This window comes from Hemitrygon akajei, chromosome 12 (genome assembly GCF_048418815.1).
Source record: "Hemitrygon akajei chromosome 12, sHemAka1.3, whole genome shotgun sequence".
Taxonomy (NCBI): domain Eukaryota; kingdom Metazoa; phylum Chordata; class Chondrichthyes; order Myliobatiformes; family Dasyatidae; genus Hemitrygon; species Hemitrygon akajei.
Window position 1 is genome coordinate 105,503,819 of NC_133135.1, and position 14,754 is coordinate 105,518,572.

At 51.6% G+C, this 14,754-nt stretch overlaps 1 protein-coding gene across 2 annotated transcripts in view; it reads left to right on the forward strand.

Moving 5' to 3' along the window:
* Positions 1 to 708: 708 nt before the first annotated feature.
* Positions 709 to 14,754, forward strand: part of LOC140737337 (putative Kunitz-type serine protease inhibitor) — a 57,718-nt gene continuing 43,672 nt past the window's right edge. Inside the window, exon 1 of one of the 2 annotated variants that reach the window (XM_073063779.1) lies at positions 709 to 1,346. In XM_073063779.1, the coding sequence (XP_072919880.1) occupies positions 953 to 1,346 (394 nt within the window). In that variant the 5' untranslated portion in view covers positions 709 to 952. The remainder of the gene's footprint in view (positions 1,347 to 14,754) is intronic. The other variant, XM_073063778.1, reaches the window with a different exon arrangement.

The window sequence follows — 14,754 nt, forward strand, 5'->3', positions numbered from 1 at the left end:
GTCCCACTCTGCACTGTAACTCGATAAATGAATTCATTAAAGGGTGGTAGGTGAAGCTAGGTTGGTAGGAAAGGTCAAGGGCTGGAGAAAAGGTGATGCCAGTGACCTCAGACCTGATTTGGCCATACAGTCTGCATTATACTGGACAAGGAACTGAAGAAGGCCATTGTAAAATAGATGTGGCAATCCCCAAGTGACAGCAACATCAGGAAGAGAGAATACGAGAAGCTGGAGAAATACCAGGTTTTGAAAGAGCGGATAGAAAGAGTGTGGAAAGTTACAGCCAGAGTAACCCCGGTGGTGATAGAAGCTGAGACACCCGGACTGGGAGAGTGACTGAAACAACATCCGAGATCTCAGTGCAGAAAAGCACACTGCTAGGAACGGCAAGGATACTGTGCAGACCCCTCTCAAGCCCCCAGGCATTCACACCACCCAGAGGGGGTGAGAGAGAAAAAAATACATATACAACTACTTCTTTATTTACTTGTTGATCTAACTATCCTCCAACAGATCGGAGATAATTTGATGTATTTATACCGTGAACTTTAAACTTAGTTTTGAGTAACAGACGTCCAGAAATTCTCACAGGCCTTCATTGTGACGCAAGAACAAGTTGGTGGTTCAAATCACCTCTTCCCCTCCCCCTCCTCCGCGACTGGCTTTATTTTTTTTACCCCCTTTGTCGAAAGCCAGGGGGGGGGGGATAAAACGGGCAAGTGTTTGTAGGTGAAGATTAATAAATAATCTCCGAAAGGGTACGGGAGGTGTCTTGGTCCCGGCGACGTCAGGCACAAGGAAGTGGAGCTGGGCTGGGCTGGACAGGGCAGGTCAGGTCCCCGGCGTGTTTGATTGGGTTTCGGTGTCGGGAGGAGGAGACGCCGCTTCCCTTCCCGGCCAGTCTCGCAGGTTGAGTCGAATCCAGGTGTGTGTGTGTCTCTCTCTCTCTTCCATGGCGCTGTTCGGATCCGGCCGCTGCGCCCTGTTCCTGCAGCTCACCTGCGCCTGGCTCGTCTGCGCTTCTGCGGGCGACCCCGTCCCGAGCAAGAAATGCCTCGGCTCCTACAACGTCTCCCGAGGCTTCGCCCTGCACCCGAGCAGCCTGACGGACGGCGCCGAGCTGCTGCTGGTGCAGCGAGTGAACAGCTCGTCGGTGTGCCTGGCCCACTGCTGCGCCTTGCGGCGATGTAGCCTGGCTCTGGTCGGGGGCTCCGCTCCAGAGGGGCTCCAGTGTATGCTCTTCGACTGCACCCGCGGTCAGAAGTCGGTCTGCACTCTCCTCGTCCGGGAGGGCTACGAGGTCAGCGTGAAACTGGTTTCCTCGAAGGAGAACACCATACCGGCAGGTAAAGTGTTTGTCCCGACTCTCTCTCTCCGACAACAAACTGCGTGTTTATTTGTTGTGAGGGTGGCGCAGGCGGTGAAGACATTGCCTAGGAACCGCAGAATCACGGGTTCAGTTCCAAAGACCGCGGGGTCACGGGTCCGTCCCTCATTACATTTCCAAAGACCGCGGGGTCGCGGGTCCGTCCCCCATTACATTTCCAAAGACCGCGGGGTCCCGGGTCCGTCCCCCATTACATTTCCAGGGGTCGCGGGTCCGTCCCCCATTACATTTCCAAAGACCGCGGGGTCGCGGGTCCGTCCCCCATTACATTTCCAAAGACCGCGGGGTCGCGGGTCCGTCCCCCATTACATTTCCAAAGACCGCGGGGTCACGGGTCCGTCCCCCATTACATTTCCAAAGACCGCGGGGTCCCGGGTCCGTCCCCCAATTACATTTCCAAAGACCGCGGGGTCGCGGGTCCGTCCCCCATTACATTTCCAAAGACCGCGGGGTCACGGGTCCGTCCCCCATTACATTTCCAAAGACCGCGGGGTCACGGGTCCGTCCCCCAATAACATTTCCAAAGACCGCGGGGTCGCGGGTCCGTCCCCCAATAACATTTCCAAAGACCGCGGGTCCGTCCCCCATTACATTTCCAGGGGTCGCGGGTCCGTCCCCCATTACATTTCCAAAGACCGCGGGGTCACGGGTCCGTCCCCCAATTACATTTCCAAAGACCGCGGGATCGCGGGTCCGTCCCCCATTACATTTCCAAAGACCACGGGGTCACGGGTCCGTCCCCCAATTACATTTCCAAAGACCGCGGGGTCACGGGTCCGTCCCCCATTACATTTCCAAAGACCGCGGGGTCGCGGGTCCGTCCCCCATTACATTTCCAAAGACCGCGGGGTCACGGGTCCGTCCCCCATTACATTTCCAAAGACCGCGGGGTCGCGGGTCCGTCCCCCATTACATTTCCAAAGACCGCGGGTCCGTCCCCCATTACATTTCCAAAGACCGCGGGCCCGTCCCCCAATTACATTTCCAAAGACCGCGGGTCCGTCCCCCATTACATTTCCAAAGACCGCGGGTCCGTCCCCCATTACATTTCCAAAGACCGCGGGTCCGTCCCCCATTACATTTCCAAAGACCGCGGGTCCGTCCCCCATTACATTTCCAAAGACCGCGGGGTCGCGGGTCCGTCCCCCATTACATTTCCAAAGACCGCGGGGTCCCGGGTCCGTCCCCCATTACATTTCCAAAGACCGCGGGGTCGCGGGTCCGTCCCCCATTACATTTCCAAAGACCGCGGGGTCGCGGGTCCGTCCCCCATTACATTTCCAAAGACCGCGGGGTCGCGGGTCCGTCCCCCATTACATTTCCAAAGACCGCGGGGTCGCGGGTCCGTCCCCCATTACATTTCCAAAGACCGCGGGGTCGCGGGTCCGTCCCCCAATTACATTTCCAAAGACCGCGGGGTCGCGGGTCCGTCCCCCATTACATTTCCAAAGACCGCGGGTCCGTCCCCCATTACATTTCCAAAGACCGCGGGTCCGTCCCCCATTACATATCCAAAGACCGCGGGGTCGCGGGTCCGTCCCCCATTACATTTCCAAAGACCGCGGGGTCACGGGTCCGTCCCCCATTACATTTCCAAAGACCGCGGGTCCGTCCCCCATTACATTTCCAAAGACCGCGGGGTTGCGGGTCCGTCCCCCATTACATTTCCAAAGACCGCGGGGTCACGGGTCCGTCCCCCAATTACATTTCCAAAGACCGCGGGGTCGCGGGTCCGTCCCCCATTACATTTCCAAAGACCGCGGGTCCGTCCCCCATTACATTTCCAAAGACCGCGGGTCCGTCCCCCATTACATTTCCAAAGACCGCGGGTCCGTCCCCCATTACATTTCCAAAGACCGCGGGGTCGCGGGTCCGTCCCCCATTACATTTCCAAAGACCGCGGGGTTGCGGGTCCGTCCCCCATTACATTTCCAAATACCGCGGGGTCGCGGGTCCGTCCCCCAATTACATTTCCAAAGACCGCGGGGTCGCGGGTCCGTCCCCCATTACATTTCCAAAGACCGCGGGTCCGTCCCCCATTACATTTCCAAAGACCGCGGGGTCGCGGGTCCGTCCCCCATTACATTTCCAAAGACCGCGGGGTCACGGGTTCGTCCCCCATTACATTTCCAAAGACCGCGGGTCCGTCCCCCATTACATTTCCAAAGACCGCGGGTCCGTCCCCCATTACATTTCCAAAGATCGCGGGGTTGCGGGTCCGTCCCCCATTACATTTCCAAAGACCGCGGGGTCACGGGTCCGTCCCCCAATTACATTTCCAAAGACCGCGGGGTCGCGGGTCCGTCCCCCATTACATTTCCAAAGACCGCGGGTCCGTCCCCCATTACATTTCCAAAGACCGCGGGGTCGCGGGTCCGTCCCCCATTACATTTCCAAAGACCGCGGGGTCGCGGGTCCGTCCCCCATTACATTTCCAAAGACCGCGGGGTCACGGGTCCGTCCCCCATTACATTTCCAAAGACCGCGGGGTCCCGGGTCCGTCCCCCATTACATTTCCAAAGACCGCGGGGTCGCGGGTCCGTCCCCCATTACATTTCCAAAGACCGCGGGGTCGCGGGTCCTTCCCCCATTACATTTCCAAAGACCGCGGGGTCACGGGTCCGTCCCCCATTACATTTCCAAAGACCGCGGGTCCGTCCCCCATTACATTTCCAAAGACCGCGGGGTCGCGGGTCTGTCCCCCATTACATTTCCAAAGACCATGCAAAGTGGGTTTATGGTCTCTTCCTTTGAAGGGACGGGAACATTCAGTTTCCTCTGGTTAAATCCTCAGTTTCCTGGGTCAGACTTTCTTTAAAACCCAATATAACTCAGGTTGTGGAGACACCAAGGTCTGGACAAGAAACTTCTGTCTCTTCTCCACCCCCACTCCTCTCATACACCCGTGCTCAACCCACTGAGTTCTTCCAGCTGGCTCTCAGCAATTCCATTCCTTTTATTTCCCCTGTCCCTTCCCCACCATTTCCCTCTTTCCCCCCCCATCCCAGTGCTACCCCTCAACCACAGGCATGGTGGGGGGGGCGGGAGCAAGCTAAACCCATCTTGGTGCTGCTGTCCAGTCCCCCATGAACCCAGTGGGAATATACAGGACCTGAACCCGGGTCCTCTGCGTCTTTTGGGGTTGTGGGAGGAAATCTGAGTGCCCCCAGGGACACGGTCATGGTGGAGAGCTTGCGAGCTCAACGTAGACAGCGCTGGAGGCTTTGATCAAACCCTGGGTTTCTGGCATCGTTGTGTTGCCTCCGAATCCTGCTTTTCCTGCCTTCTGGAAGCCGGGGCTGGAAGAGTTAATCTGCCCTGCACCTGAATGGAGATGTCGATCTGTAAGCCACACCCTCTACCAAATTCCAGCCCTCCTTCAGAAGTGGGTTAGCGCCCGGGGTAGTGTGAGTGTACGCGCCAGGGCGGGTGATGCACCTGCACCATTAAAGGGCAATGTGTTTTCCCTGGGCGGGGTTTCCGTGTGGTAGGGCAGGTGACAACCCCTGGGTGCTATTTCCTGTGGGCAGTTGTCACATCCGCTGTGATCAGACCCATCGCCCTGCTTGGAATCCAGGGTGAGACAGGGAGGGAGGATTGAGCTATAAAGTAATAAAGCCTATTAGAAGGCACGGCAGCAGCTATACTTCCTGAGGAGTTTGGGGAGATTTGCTCAACTAAAACACATCTGAAGTTTTCAAGTACCATGGGGAGCATTCTGACTGGCTGTGTCGCTGTCTGGTGGGGGGGTGGGGTTGCGGCTACTGCGGAAGATCGAATTAAGTTTCAGAAACTTGTAAAATTACTCGCCTCCATCATGGGTACCGCCATCTGTAGTATAGAAAAACATCTTCAAGGACTGTAAGGCACAGGAGGAGGATTAGGCCATTGGCCCATTGAGTCTGCTGCACTATCCAATCATGGTAGATCCTATTTTCCCCTCCTCAACCCCACTCCCCAGCCTTCTCCCTCCCCCCCCCATGTAACCTCTGATGCCGTGTTTAATCAAAACCCTGTCACTCTCTGCCTTAAGTACACACCCGATAACCTGTCTTCCACAAATTCACCACCCTTTGGCTAAATGAAAATTTTCTGCATCTCTGTTTTGAAAGGGCACCCCTCTACCCTGAGGATGTGCCCTCTTGTCCTGGACTCTCCCTACCTAAGGAAACATTCTTTCCACATCTACTAGGCCTTTCAACATTCAAAAGGTTTCGGTGAGATGCCCCTCGTCCTTCTAAATTCCAGCGAGACGATCCAAGTGGCCTTCCGAGGAGAGTGACTCGCTCTCCTCCGCAGTTGCCCCAACATCTCGATTTTCCTCGGCACATTGACTGGCAGGAAAGGTGGTCGATCGTGACCCCGGGCCTCGTCTCTGATCTTCTCTTTGAGGGAGCTCACGCTCGCGCCCCTCTCCTGGAATTTTCTTTTATACAACACCTTGGGGTGTTCCTTAATTCTGCAAGCCAATCCCCCCTCCTCGGTCAATTCTTAAGCTCTTTTCTGGCTGTGCAAGTGCTCCTGCTGCTGCCTGTAAGGACTTTATGCATTCTCCGAGTGAGCGCCTGGATTTCCTCCGGGTGCTCCGGATTCCTCCCACAGTCCAAAGACGTACTGGTTAGTAGTGTTGGGCTTGAAATTCTGCCCTGTGTTCGTTTAGGAAGAGAGACAACCAACACCGGAATATTACAAAACTTGGGTTTATTGCAGAATCCGTAACTGGCACAGCGAATCGACGGAGTCGCTGGAGAAGGCGCGTTCCGACCTCCCCTTACAATCTGCTCTTATTTATATCCCTTTTCCCCCCAGCACAACCCCCCGCTACATATTAGGTAACATCGGGCACTTGTGTCCATCTTATTGGCCCGATGTCATACACGCACGAGTTACCTGTTTCTTTTGTTTACTGAATCGCGTGACACTAGTAGTTTCGGTGTAGCGGAGTCCCCAGTTTCGCTTCCCCCCTCCCTCTCATTACGTGAGCCACTCCTGACCTGTAATGGCAGTCTCGAATTAACCCTAACATTAACCCTAACAGTAGGTTAATTGGTCATTGTAGATTGTCTCGTGATTAGGTGAGGCTTAAATAGGGTGGGAGGGGGTGGCCCAGCTGGAAGGGCAAGAAGGGCCTATTCTGCAATGTAAATAAGTAAAAAAAAACTCCAGATTTCTGTTGTGCACTTCCCTGAGTAAATCTTTTCCTGTTTTATACTACCAAATTACTCCCTAGTAGGATCAAAATTGCCCTCCCCCACCCCCAAATCAGTACATTCCCATACCTTTTGCTCCTATCCTGTCCGAGGTTATGAGAGTTATCATCGCTCCTCCGAAGTACTCGCCCACCAAGAGATCTGTCACCTGACCAGGTTCACTACCTTGTACCTGGTCTCTCCTCTCGTCAGCCTGTCCACATACATTGTGTCAGCAATCCATCCTGGACACGCCTAACAAATTCTGCCCCATCAAAACTTTTTACACTTAGGAGGTGCCAATCCACAGTAGGGAAGTTGAAGTCACCCATGTTTTACACCTTTTTCCGGAATCTGCCTGCCAAACTGTTCCTCTCTGTCTGCTGCTATTGGGGGGCCAACAGAGTGATTGCTCCATTCCTGTTTCTAACGTGCACCCACACTGGCTCAGTAGACTATCCTTCCACGATGATGTTGGTTTCTGCTGCAGTGATGCTATCACTGATTAGCAATGCCACCTCTCTGTCCGTCTGAAAGATTTAAACACCAGAACTTCCATTAGCCATTCCAGCCCCAGTGGTAGCGGTGTTCCTGTAATGGCCACAATGGACTGGCCCATGCTCCCGGTTTATCACCCTCGTTCTCATACTCACTGCATTAAAATAGACACATTTCAACCCATCCAACAAACTGCAGTTCTGCTCTGTCCACTGCCCATCCTTTCTCACAATCTCTTTACACATCACATTTACCTTCATACCAATTGTCCCAACCCTCTCATCTATCACTCTGCCATCTCGTCTGACTACAAAACTAGTTTAAACCCTCCACGATTGCTCCAGCAAACCTGCCCCTAAGGCAGCGTTCCATCATTAAGGACCGCCACCACCCAGGACACTCCTACCGTCGAGAAGGAGGGACAGGAGCCTGAAGCCACACACTCAGCAATTCAGGAACAGCTTCATCCCACTCATTAATGTCCGATATCTGAATGGACATTGAACCCATGAACACTACCTCTCTACTTTTTTAATCTCTTTCTTACACTGCTTATTTCAGCTTAACTATTTAATAGACGTGTAACTAATGTAGCTCAGTTTTTTCTCTGTTTATTTATCCATTGTACTGCTGCTGTAAAGTTTACAAATTTCACAGCATGATGCCAGTGGTGAGTGTGGGAAGAGACTGGGACTGCCAAGGTGTGAATTCGGGTGGGAGTCAGGTTTATTATCACTGACATTTGTTGGTTTGAGGCAGTAGAATCAACTGTAAAATGCAACCAGTATTCAGTACTGTGCAAGGTCTTAGGCAAATGTTTAAAATATCCTGTGCGGTGAAGATGCTTTCAAAAATAACCAGATCTCTAAATGTCCAAATGTTACTATGAAGAGCAGAGAATCAGTTTAAAAAAGAAACTAAATCCAACCACTATTTGGTGTGACCAGCCTTCCAATGCGTACACGGTTGAGCAGTTTTATAAGGAAACTGGCTGGGGAGTTGTTCTAACTTGGACAACTTGCAAGTGTTCTTCTGCAACTACGGCTGCCTCGCTTTCTTCTGTCTCTCCTTGTAATCCCAGACAGCCTCAATCCTGTTCTGGGCTTTTTATGCACATCGATCTCCAGAGTGTGCAGAGAATGGTGTTTTTAAAAACAAACAAACAAACAAAAAAAAATCCGGTGAGTGGATGTTCTGTGGGTGAGAATGCCTTGTTAATGAGCGAGGTCAGAGGAGAAGGGTTCAAACTGACAGGAAGGCGACAGTGACTCAAATAACCACGTGGTACAACAGTGGTGTGCAGGACATGTTGAACCGGACATTCACTCAGTGACCATTTTATTGGGTACAGGAGGTATCCAGTAAAATGGCCACTGAGTACATGTCCCTATATCCTACCTCAAGATTCATTGTCTTATGGGTAGTTACAGGAAAATAAAGAATTACACTAAAATTTATGAAAAGCTATGCATAAGCAAAGACTGTCAGACAGCCAATGAGTAAAGAAGGCAAATTATGAAAATGAAACAAATACTGAGAACATGAGTTGTAGAGTCCTTGAAAGTGAGTCTGTAGGTTGTGGAATCAGTTCAGAGTTGAGTGAAGTTATCCACACTGGTTCAGGAGCCTGATGGTTGTGGGGTAATAACTGTTCCTGAACCTGGTGGTGTGGGACCTGAGGCTCATTGTGGTGAGTGAAGTTATCCACACTGGTTCAGGAGCCTGATGGTTGTGGGGTAATAACTGTTCCTGAACCTGGTGGTGTGGGACCTGAGGCTCATTGTGGTGAGTGAAGTTATCCACACTGGTTCAGGAGCCTGATGGTCGTGGGGTAATAACTGGTCCTGAACCTGGTGGTGTGGGACCTGAGGCTCATTGTGGTGAGTGAAGTTATCCACACTGGTTCAGGAGCCTGATGGTCGTGGGGTAATAACTGGTCCTGAACCTGGTGGTGTGGGACCTGAGGCTCATTGTGGTGAGTGAAGTTATCCACACTGGTTCAGGAGCCTGATGGTTGTGGGGTAATAACTGTTCCTGAACCTGGTGGTGTGGGACCTGAGGCTCATTGTGGTGAGTGAAGTTATCCCCTCTGGTTCAGGAGCCTGATGGTTGTGGGGTAATAACTGTTCCTGAACCTGGTGGTGTGGGACCTGAGGCTCATTGTGGTGAGTGAAGTTATCCACACTGGTTCAGGAGCCTGATGGTTGTGGGGTAATAACTGTTCCTGAACCTGGTGGTGTGGGACCTGAGGCTCATTGTGGTGAGTGAAGTTATCCACACTGGTTCAGGAGCCTGATGGTTGAGGGGTAATAACTGTTCCTGAACCTGGTGGTGTGGGACCTGAGGCTCATTGTGGTGAGTGAAGTTATCCCCTCTGGTTCAGGAGCCTGATGGTTGTGGGGTAATAACTGTTCCTGAACCTGGTGGTGTGGGACCTGAGGCTCATTGTGGTGAGTGAAGTTATCCCCTCTGGTTCAGGAGCCTGATGGTTGTGGGGTAATAACTGTTCCTGAACCTGGTGGTGTGGGAGGCTCACTGTGGTGAGTGAAGTTATCCACACTGGTTCAGGAGCCTGATGGTTGTGGGGTAATAACTGTTCCTGAACCTGGTGGTGTGGGACCTCAGCTCCTGTATCTCCTTCCTGATGGCAGTAGTGAGAAGAGAGCGTGGTCTGGGTGGTGGGGGTCCCCGATGATGGACGCTGCGTTCCTGCACCGGTGCTCTGTGTAGATCTGCTCAGTGGTGGGGTGGGATTTACCTGTGATGGACTGGGCCTTATCCACTACTTTGTCCATTCCTGGGCAGTGGTGTTTTCATTCCAGGCCCTCAATGCTCTGGAGAGGTGCTCTTCCCACCCACACACTCCCTTGTTGTGGCTTGGCCCGGTTACCATCTCAGCTGTACAGTCAAATGAGAGTGTGTGAAAATCCTTCCTACCAAACTGGTTTGTTCAGCCGGAACACGAGTTTCAGCCTCCCGTCAATAGGTGTTCTCCACTGCAATATACTCTCCATTACATGTCTATAGAAGTTTGTCAAAGTTTCATGCCAAATCTTTGCAAGAGTAGAGGCGCTACGTTGCGTGTGTAATGGGACTTGCGTGCCAGTCCCAGGCCACGTCCTCCAGAATGAAAACACCAAGGAATTTGAAGTCACTGATCCTCTCCAGCTTTGATCCCCTGATGAGGACTGGCTCACGGACCTGTGGCCTCCTCCCCCTCCTCCTGTGCTCAATAATCAGCTCCTCATCGTTATGGCACCACTCAGCCAGACTTTCAGTCTCCCTCCCACGTGCTGAATCGTCACCATCTTTGATTTGGCCAACGATGGTGGTGTCATCAGCAAACTGAATATGGCACTGGAGCAGTGCTCGCTGTAAAGCGAGTAGAACAGGGGGGGGGCTAAGCACAGAGCCTTGTGGTGCACCTGTGGTGATTGTCTAATGCTTCTCTGGTCTGTGTTCCCAGGCCTAGAGAGGTTGCAGATTAACTTGTAACAAGCGAAGCACTGTTGTATAGTTATATCCTTTGCACCTTCTTGCTTAACGGTCTGAACTTTGGGCACAGGGGAGGAGCCTTCCCTACCCACACACTTCCTTGTGGTTTGGCCAGCAAGAGCAAGCATTGTGCCATCGAGTCTCAGCCCCCTTGGTTGCTGCAGTTTCCCAACCCGATGCAAAATCTCTACCTTTGCTGCTGGTATTAATCCACATAGAGAAGGGTGGCACTGTAGCGTAATGATCTGAAGCACCAGCGACCCAGGTTCAATTCCCACTTCTTCCTGTAAGGAGTTTGTTAATTCTCCCCACACGTATTTAGAACATAGAACAGCACAGCACGTACAGGCCCTTCGGCCCAGAATGTTATGCTGACCCTTAAACCCTGCCTCCCATATAACCCTCCGCCTTAAAATCCTCCATATACCTGTCTAGTAGTCTCTTAAATTTCACTAGTGTATCTGCCTCCACCACTGACTCAGGCAGTGCATTCCACGCACCAAACACTCTCTGAGTGAAAAACCTTCCTCTAATATCCCACTTGAACTTCCCACCCCTTACCTTAAAGCCATGTCCTCTTGTATTGAGCAGTGGTACCCTGTGGAAGAGGCGCTGGCCGTCCACTCTGTCTATTCCTCTTAATATCTTGTATACCTCTATCGTGTCTCCTCTCATCCTCCTCCTCTCCAAAGAGTAAAGCCCTAGCTCCCTTAATCTCTGATCTTAATCCATACTCTCTAAACCAGGCAGCATCTTGGTAAATCTCCTCTGTACCCTTCCCAATGCTTCCACATCCTTCCTATAGTGAGGCGACCAGAACTGGACACAGTACTCCAAGTGTGGCCTAACCAGAGTTTTATAGAGCTGCATCATTACCCCGTGACTCTTAAACTCTATCCCTCGACTTATGAAAGCTAACACCCCATAAGCTTTCTTAACTACCCTATCTACCTGTGAGGCAACTTTCAGGGATCTGTGGATATGTACCCCCAGATCCCTCTGCTCCTCCACACTACTAGGTATCCTGCCATTTACTTTGTATTTCCTCCACTTTCCTGTTTAAGATGGCACTGGTGAAGCGCAGTGAAGTCTTGCAAACAAAACAAAACAAAATCACTTTATTAATCACACTTTTTCTGGTAAGCAGTCACTTCAACCAGAGCCCGTAACTTCCCTTTGGGAGTTGAGCTTTTAAACTGCCTGTACGACCTGGCATTTTTGCAGTGTGAACGGAAGTCTCGAAGGTGCAGAATGGTTGTAGCGTGGCGTGCACAGGCCGAATCGAGGCGGTGGGGCCTGGGCCCGAGAGGAGGGAATGAGCCAATGTTTGGCCATGGCTGCAGCGGACTTGATGCAGCAGAGTCATGGCGGCGGGGCCCAGGCCTGAGAGTGAGGAAAGGCCTGAGCTGTGACTAGTTTTAATTGCCTGACAAATTGGTAATGATGGGTACAGGTCAAATTTAGGCTGTGGGCCCAGCCCCAAGAGCGCATCAGAGTGGTAGGCTTCAGGCCTGAGAGTGAGGAATAACCCGAGGTTTGGACAATTTAAACACTGGGCCAGATTGAAAAGGTCAAGGTGTGGGGCCGCAGGTGAGGGGTGGGCCAGTTCTGTTCAATGCTCCATGGGATTTACTCATCCCTGCGCTGAACTGAGGCTGTGGCCTGCAACTCACTGCCTCCTGAATCGGCCGCTGGCTTCAACGCTGTGGACTCACTTTCAGGAACTTCTGTTCTGAATGTTATTTGCATGACTTGCTTTTTTTCCCGCACACCGGGTGATTTTTCTAAAAAAATGGGCTCTGTCAGGTTTCTTGTTTTGTGCAAAGAGACAAATCTCAAGTTTGCATAATGTATACATACTTTGATAATAAATGTACTTTGAACATTCCAAAGACGTCCGGGTTAATGACAGGAAGATCTGGGCACGTTACAGTGTCACTGGAAGCATGACGACACACAGTGTCACTGGAAGCATGACGACACACATGAGCTGCCGTCAGATGGTGCATTTCACTCTATGCTTCAGTGTACACGTAATGAAATCCTGTTTCAAGACCGGGTAAATAATGAATTTCTGGATCAGTGTGTGGAGGAACCAGAGGGTTGAATTAACGTCTGGTTGGAGAGGGTTGGTAAATAATCAGTTGCAAAGAGACCTGAGGAGGAAAGTTTAAATGGACGCGACTCGGTTTGAAACGAGCATCTTTAATCCGAAGCACCACACACACACACAAAATGTTGAAGGAATTCAGCAAGTCAGGCTGCATCTTCCCACTGTGTTGGTGAGTCCCATCGTGAACTGGGGGGGCTGTTTCATCGAGCACCTCCGCACCGTCCGCCATAAGCGGGACTTCCCAGCGGCCAAACACTTTCATGCCCATTCCCGTTCTGATACATCTGCTCACGGTCTCCTCCTGTGTCGAGATGAGGCCGCCCTCAGAGTGGAGGAGCAACGCCTTGTATTCCATCTGGCTAGCCTCTAATCCAATGGCATGAATACCCCTTTCCTCCCCCTCCCCCTTCCTCTATTCCCCACACTGACCTTTCACTTCTCACCGGAATGATCCAACGTCCAGCCACTCCTTACACTCACGTACCCTGGTGTCAAACCCTCCGGCCCTTCTTATAATGAGGAATGCATCATGTGCTCCACCCTCCCAGTGTAGAACGTACATGGGTCAGTGTTAACACCTAGTATTCTGTCTGGGTAGCCTCTAACCTGATGGCATGAATATTGATTTCTCTTTCTGGTTAAAAAAAAATCCCTACCCCCTTCCTCTATTCCCTACTCTGGACTTTTGCAACTTCTCACCTGCTGATCACCTCTTGGGTCCCCTCCTCCTTCCCTTTCTCCCACGGTCCACTCTCCTCTCCTGTCAGATTCCTTCCTCTCCAGCCCTTTACCTTTCCCACCCACCTGGCTTCACCTGTCACCTTCCAGCTAGTCCCTCCCTCCCCCCACCTTTTTATTTAGACATCTTTTCCCCTCCTTTCCAGACCTGAAGAAGGGCCTGGCTTGAACTGTCAATTATTTATTTTTCCCTAGTCGCTGCCTGACCTGCTGAGCTCCTCCTGCATTGTGTGTGTGTGTGAGAGAGAGAGAGACACACACACACTCACACTCTCTCGATTTCCAGCATCTACAGAATCTCTTTGTGTCTTTAATCTGAACAAAGGAGATTGCGAAGGTTGCCTGTGGGCGACTGGGGAAACTACATATTAAAAAGTCTGATGGGCAGGCAGTTTGTACGTTTATGGACATACCACACAATCTGCAACAAATGTGCATTCCTTTAAAGGTCAAACACAGCAAAAAAAAAGTGGTTCAGTCATGAATTTCCAGAGAAATTAAAAGATGATAGGAATTCAGCACCATCGTGGGCACATGGCGGAACCTGGACTTTGAAGCCATGTACACTACCTCAATATATATTTTGCTCCATTTTTGCATACTTATTTAAAATTTTTGGAATTTTACACAGCCAAACAAGACATGGTTACTCTGGGGTCAAGGTACAAAACAGAATACCAACAGTTACACACAGCGCAATGCACACGTAGCACACAAGATAGAAAGATACAGGCACTCAATAAAAGAGGCCAAACTGAAGCCATCCAACGCCACCAAAATCTGCAGACGAAAACAACAGAGTTGGTTTTCGGCCGAGCAAACACTTTGGGGGGGGGGGGGGGGGCGGGAGGCAGCACCCCAGTGCTCCAGTCTGGATTTCACAATAAATATTAAGAACATGAGATGAAGGGTCATTGAAAGTGAGTCCACAGGTTGCGGGAACAATTCAGTGATGGGGCAAGTGAAGCTATCCCCAGTGGTTCAGGAGCCTGATGGTTGTGGGGTAATAACTGTTCCTGAACCTGGTGGTGTGGGACCTGAGGCTCATTGTGGTGAGTGAAGTTATCCACACTGGTTCAGGAGCCTGATGGTTGAGGGGTAATAGCTGTTCCTAAACCTGGTGGTGTGGGACCTGAGGCTCATTGTGGTGAGTGAAGTTACCCACACTGGTTCAGGAGCCTGATGGTTGTGGGGTAATAACTGTTCCTGAACCTGGTGGTGTGGGACCTGAGGCTCATTGTGGTGAGTGAAGTTATCCACACTGGTTCAGGAGCCTGATGGTTGAGGGGTAATAACTGTTCCTGAACCTGGTGGTGTGGGACCTGAGGCTCATT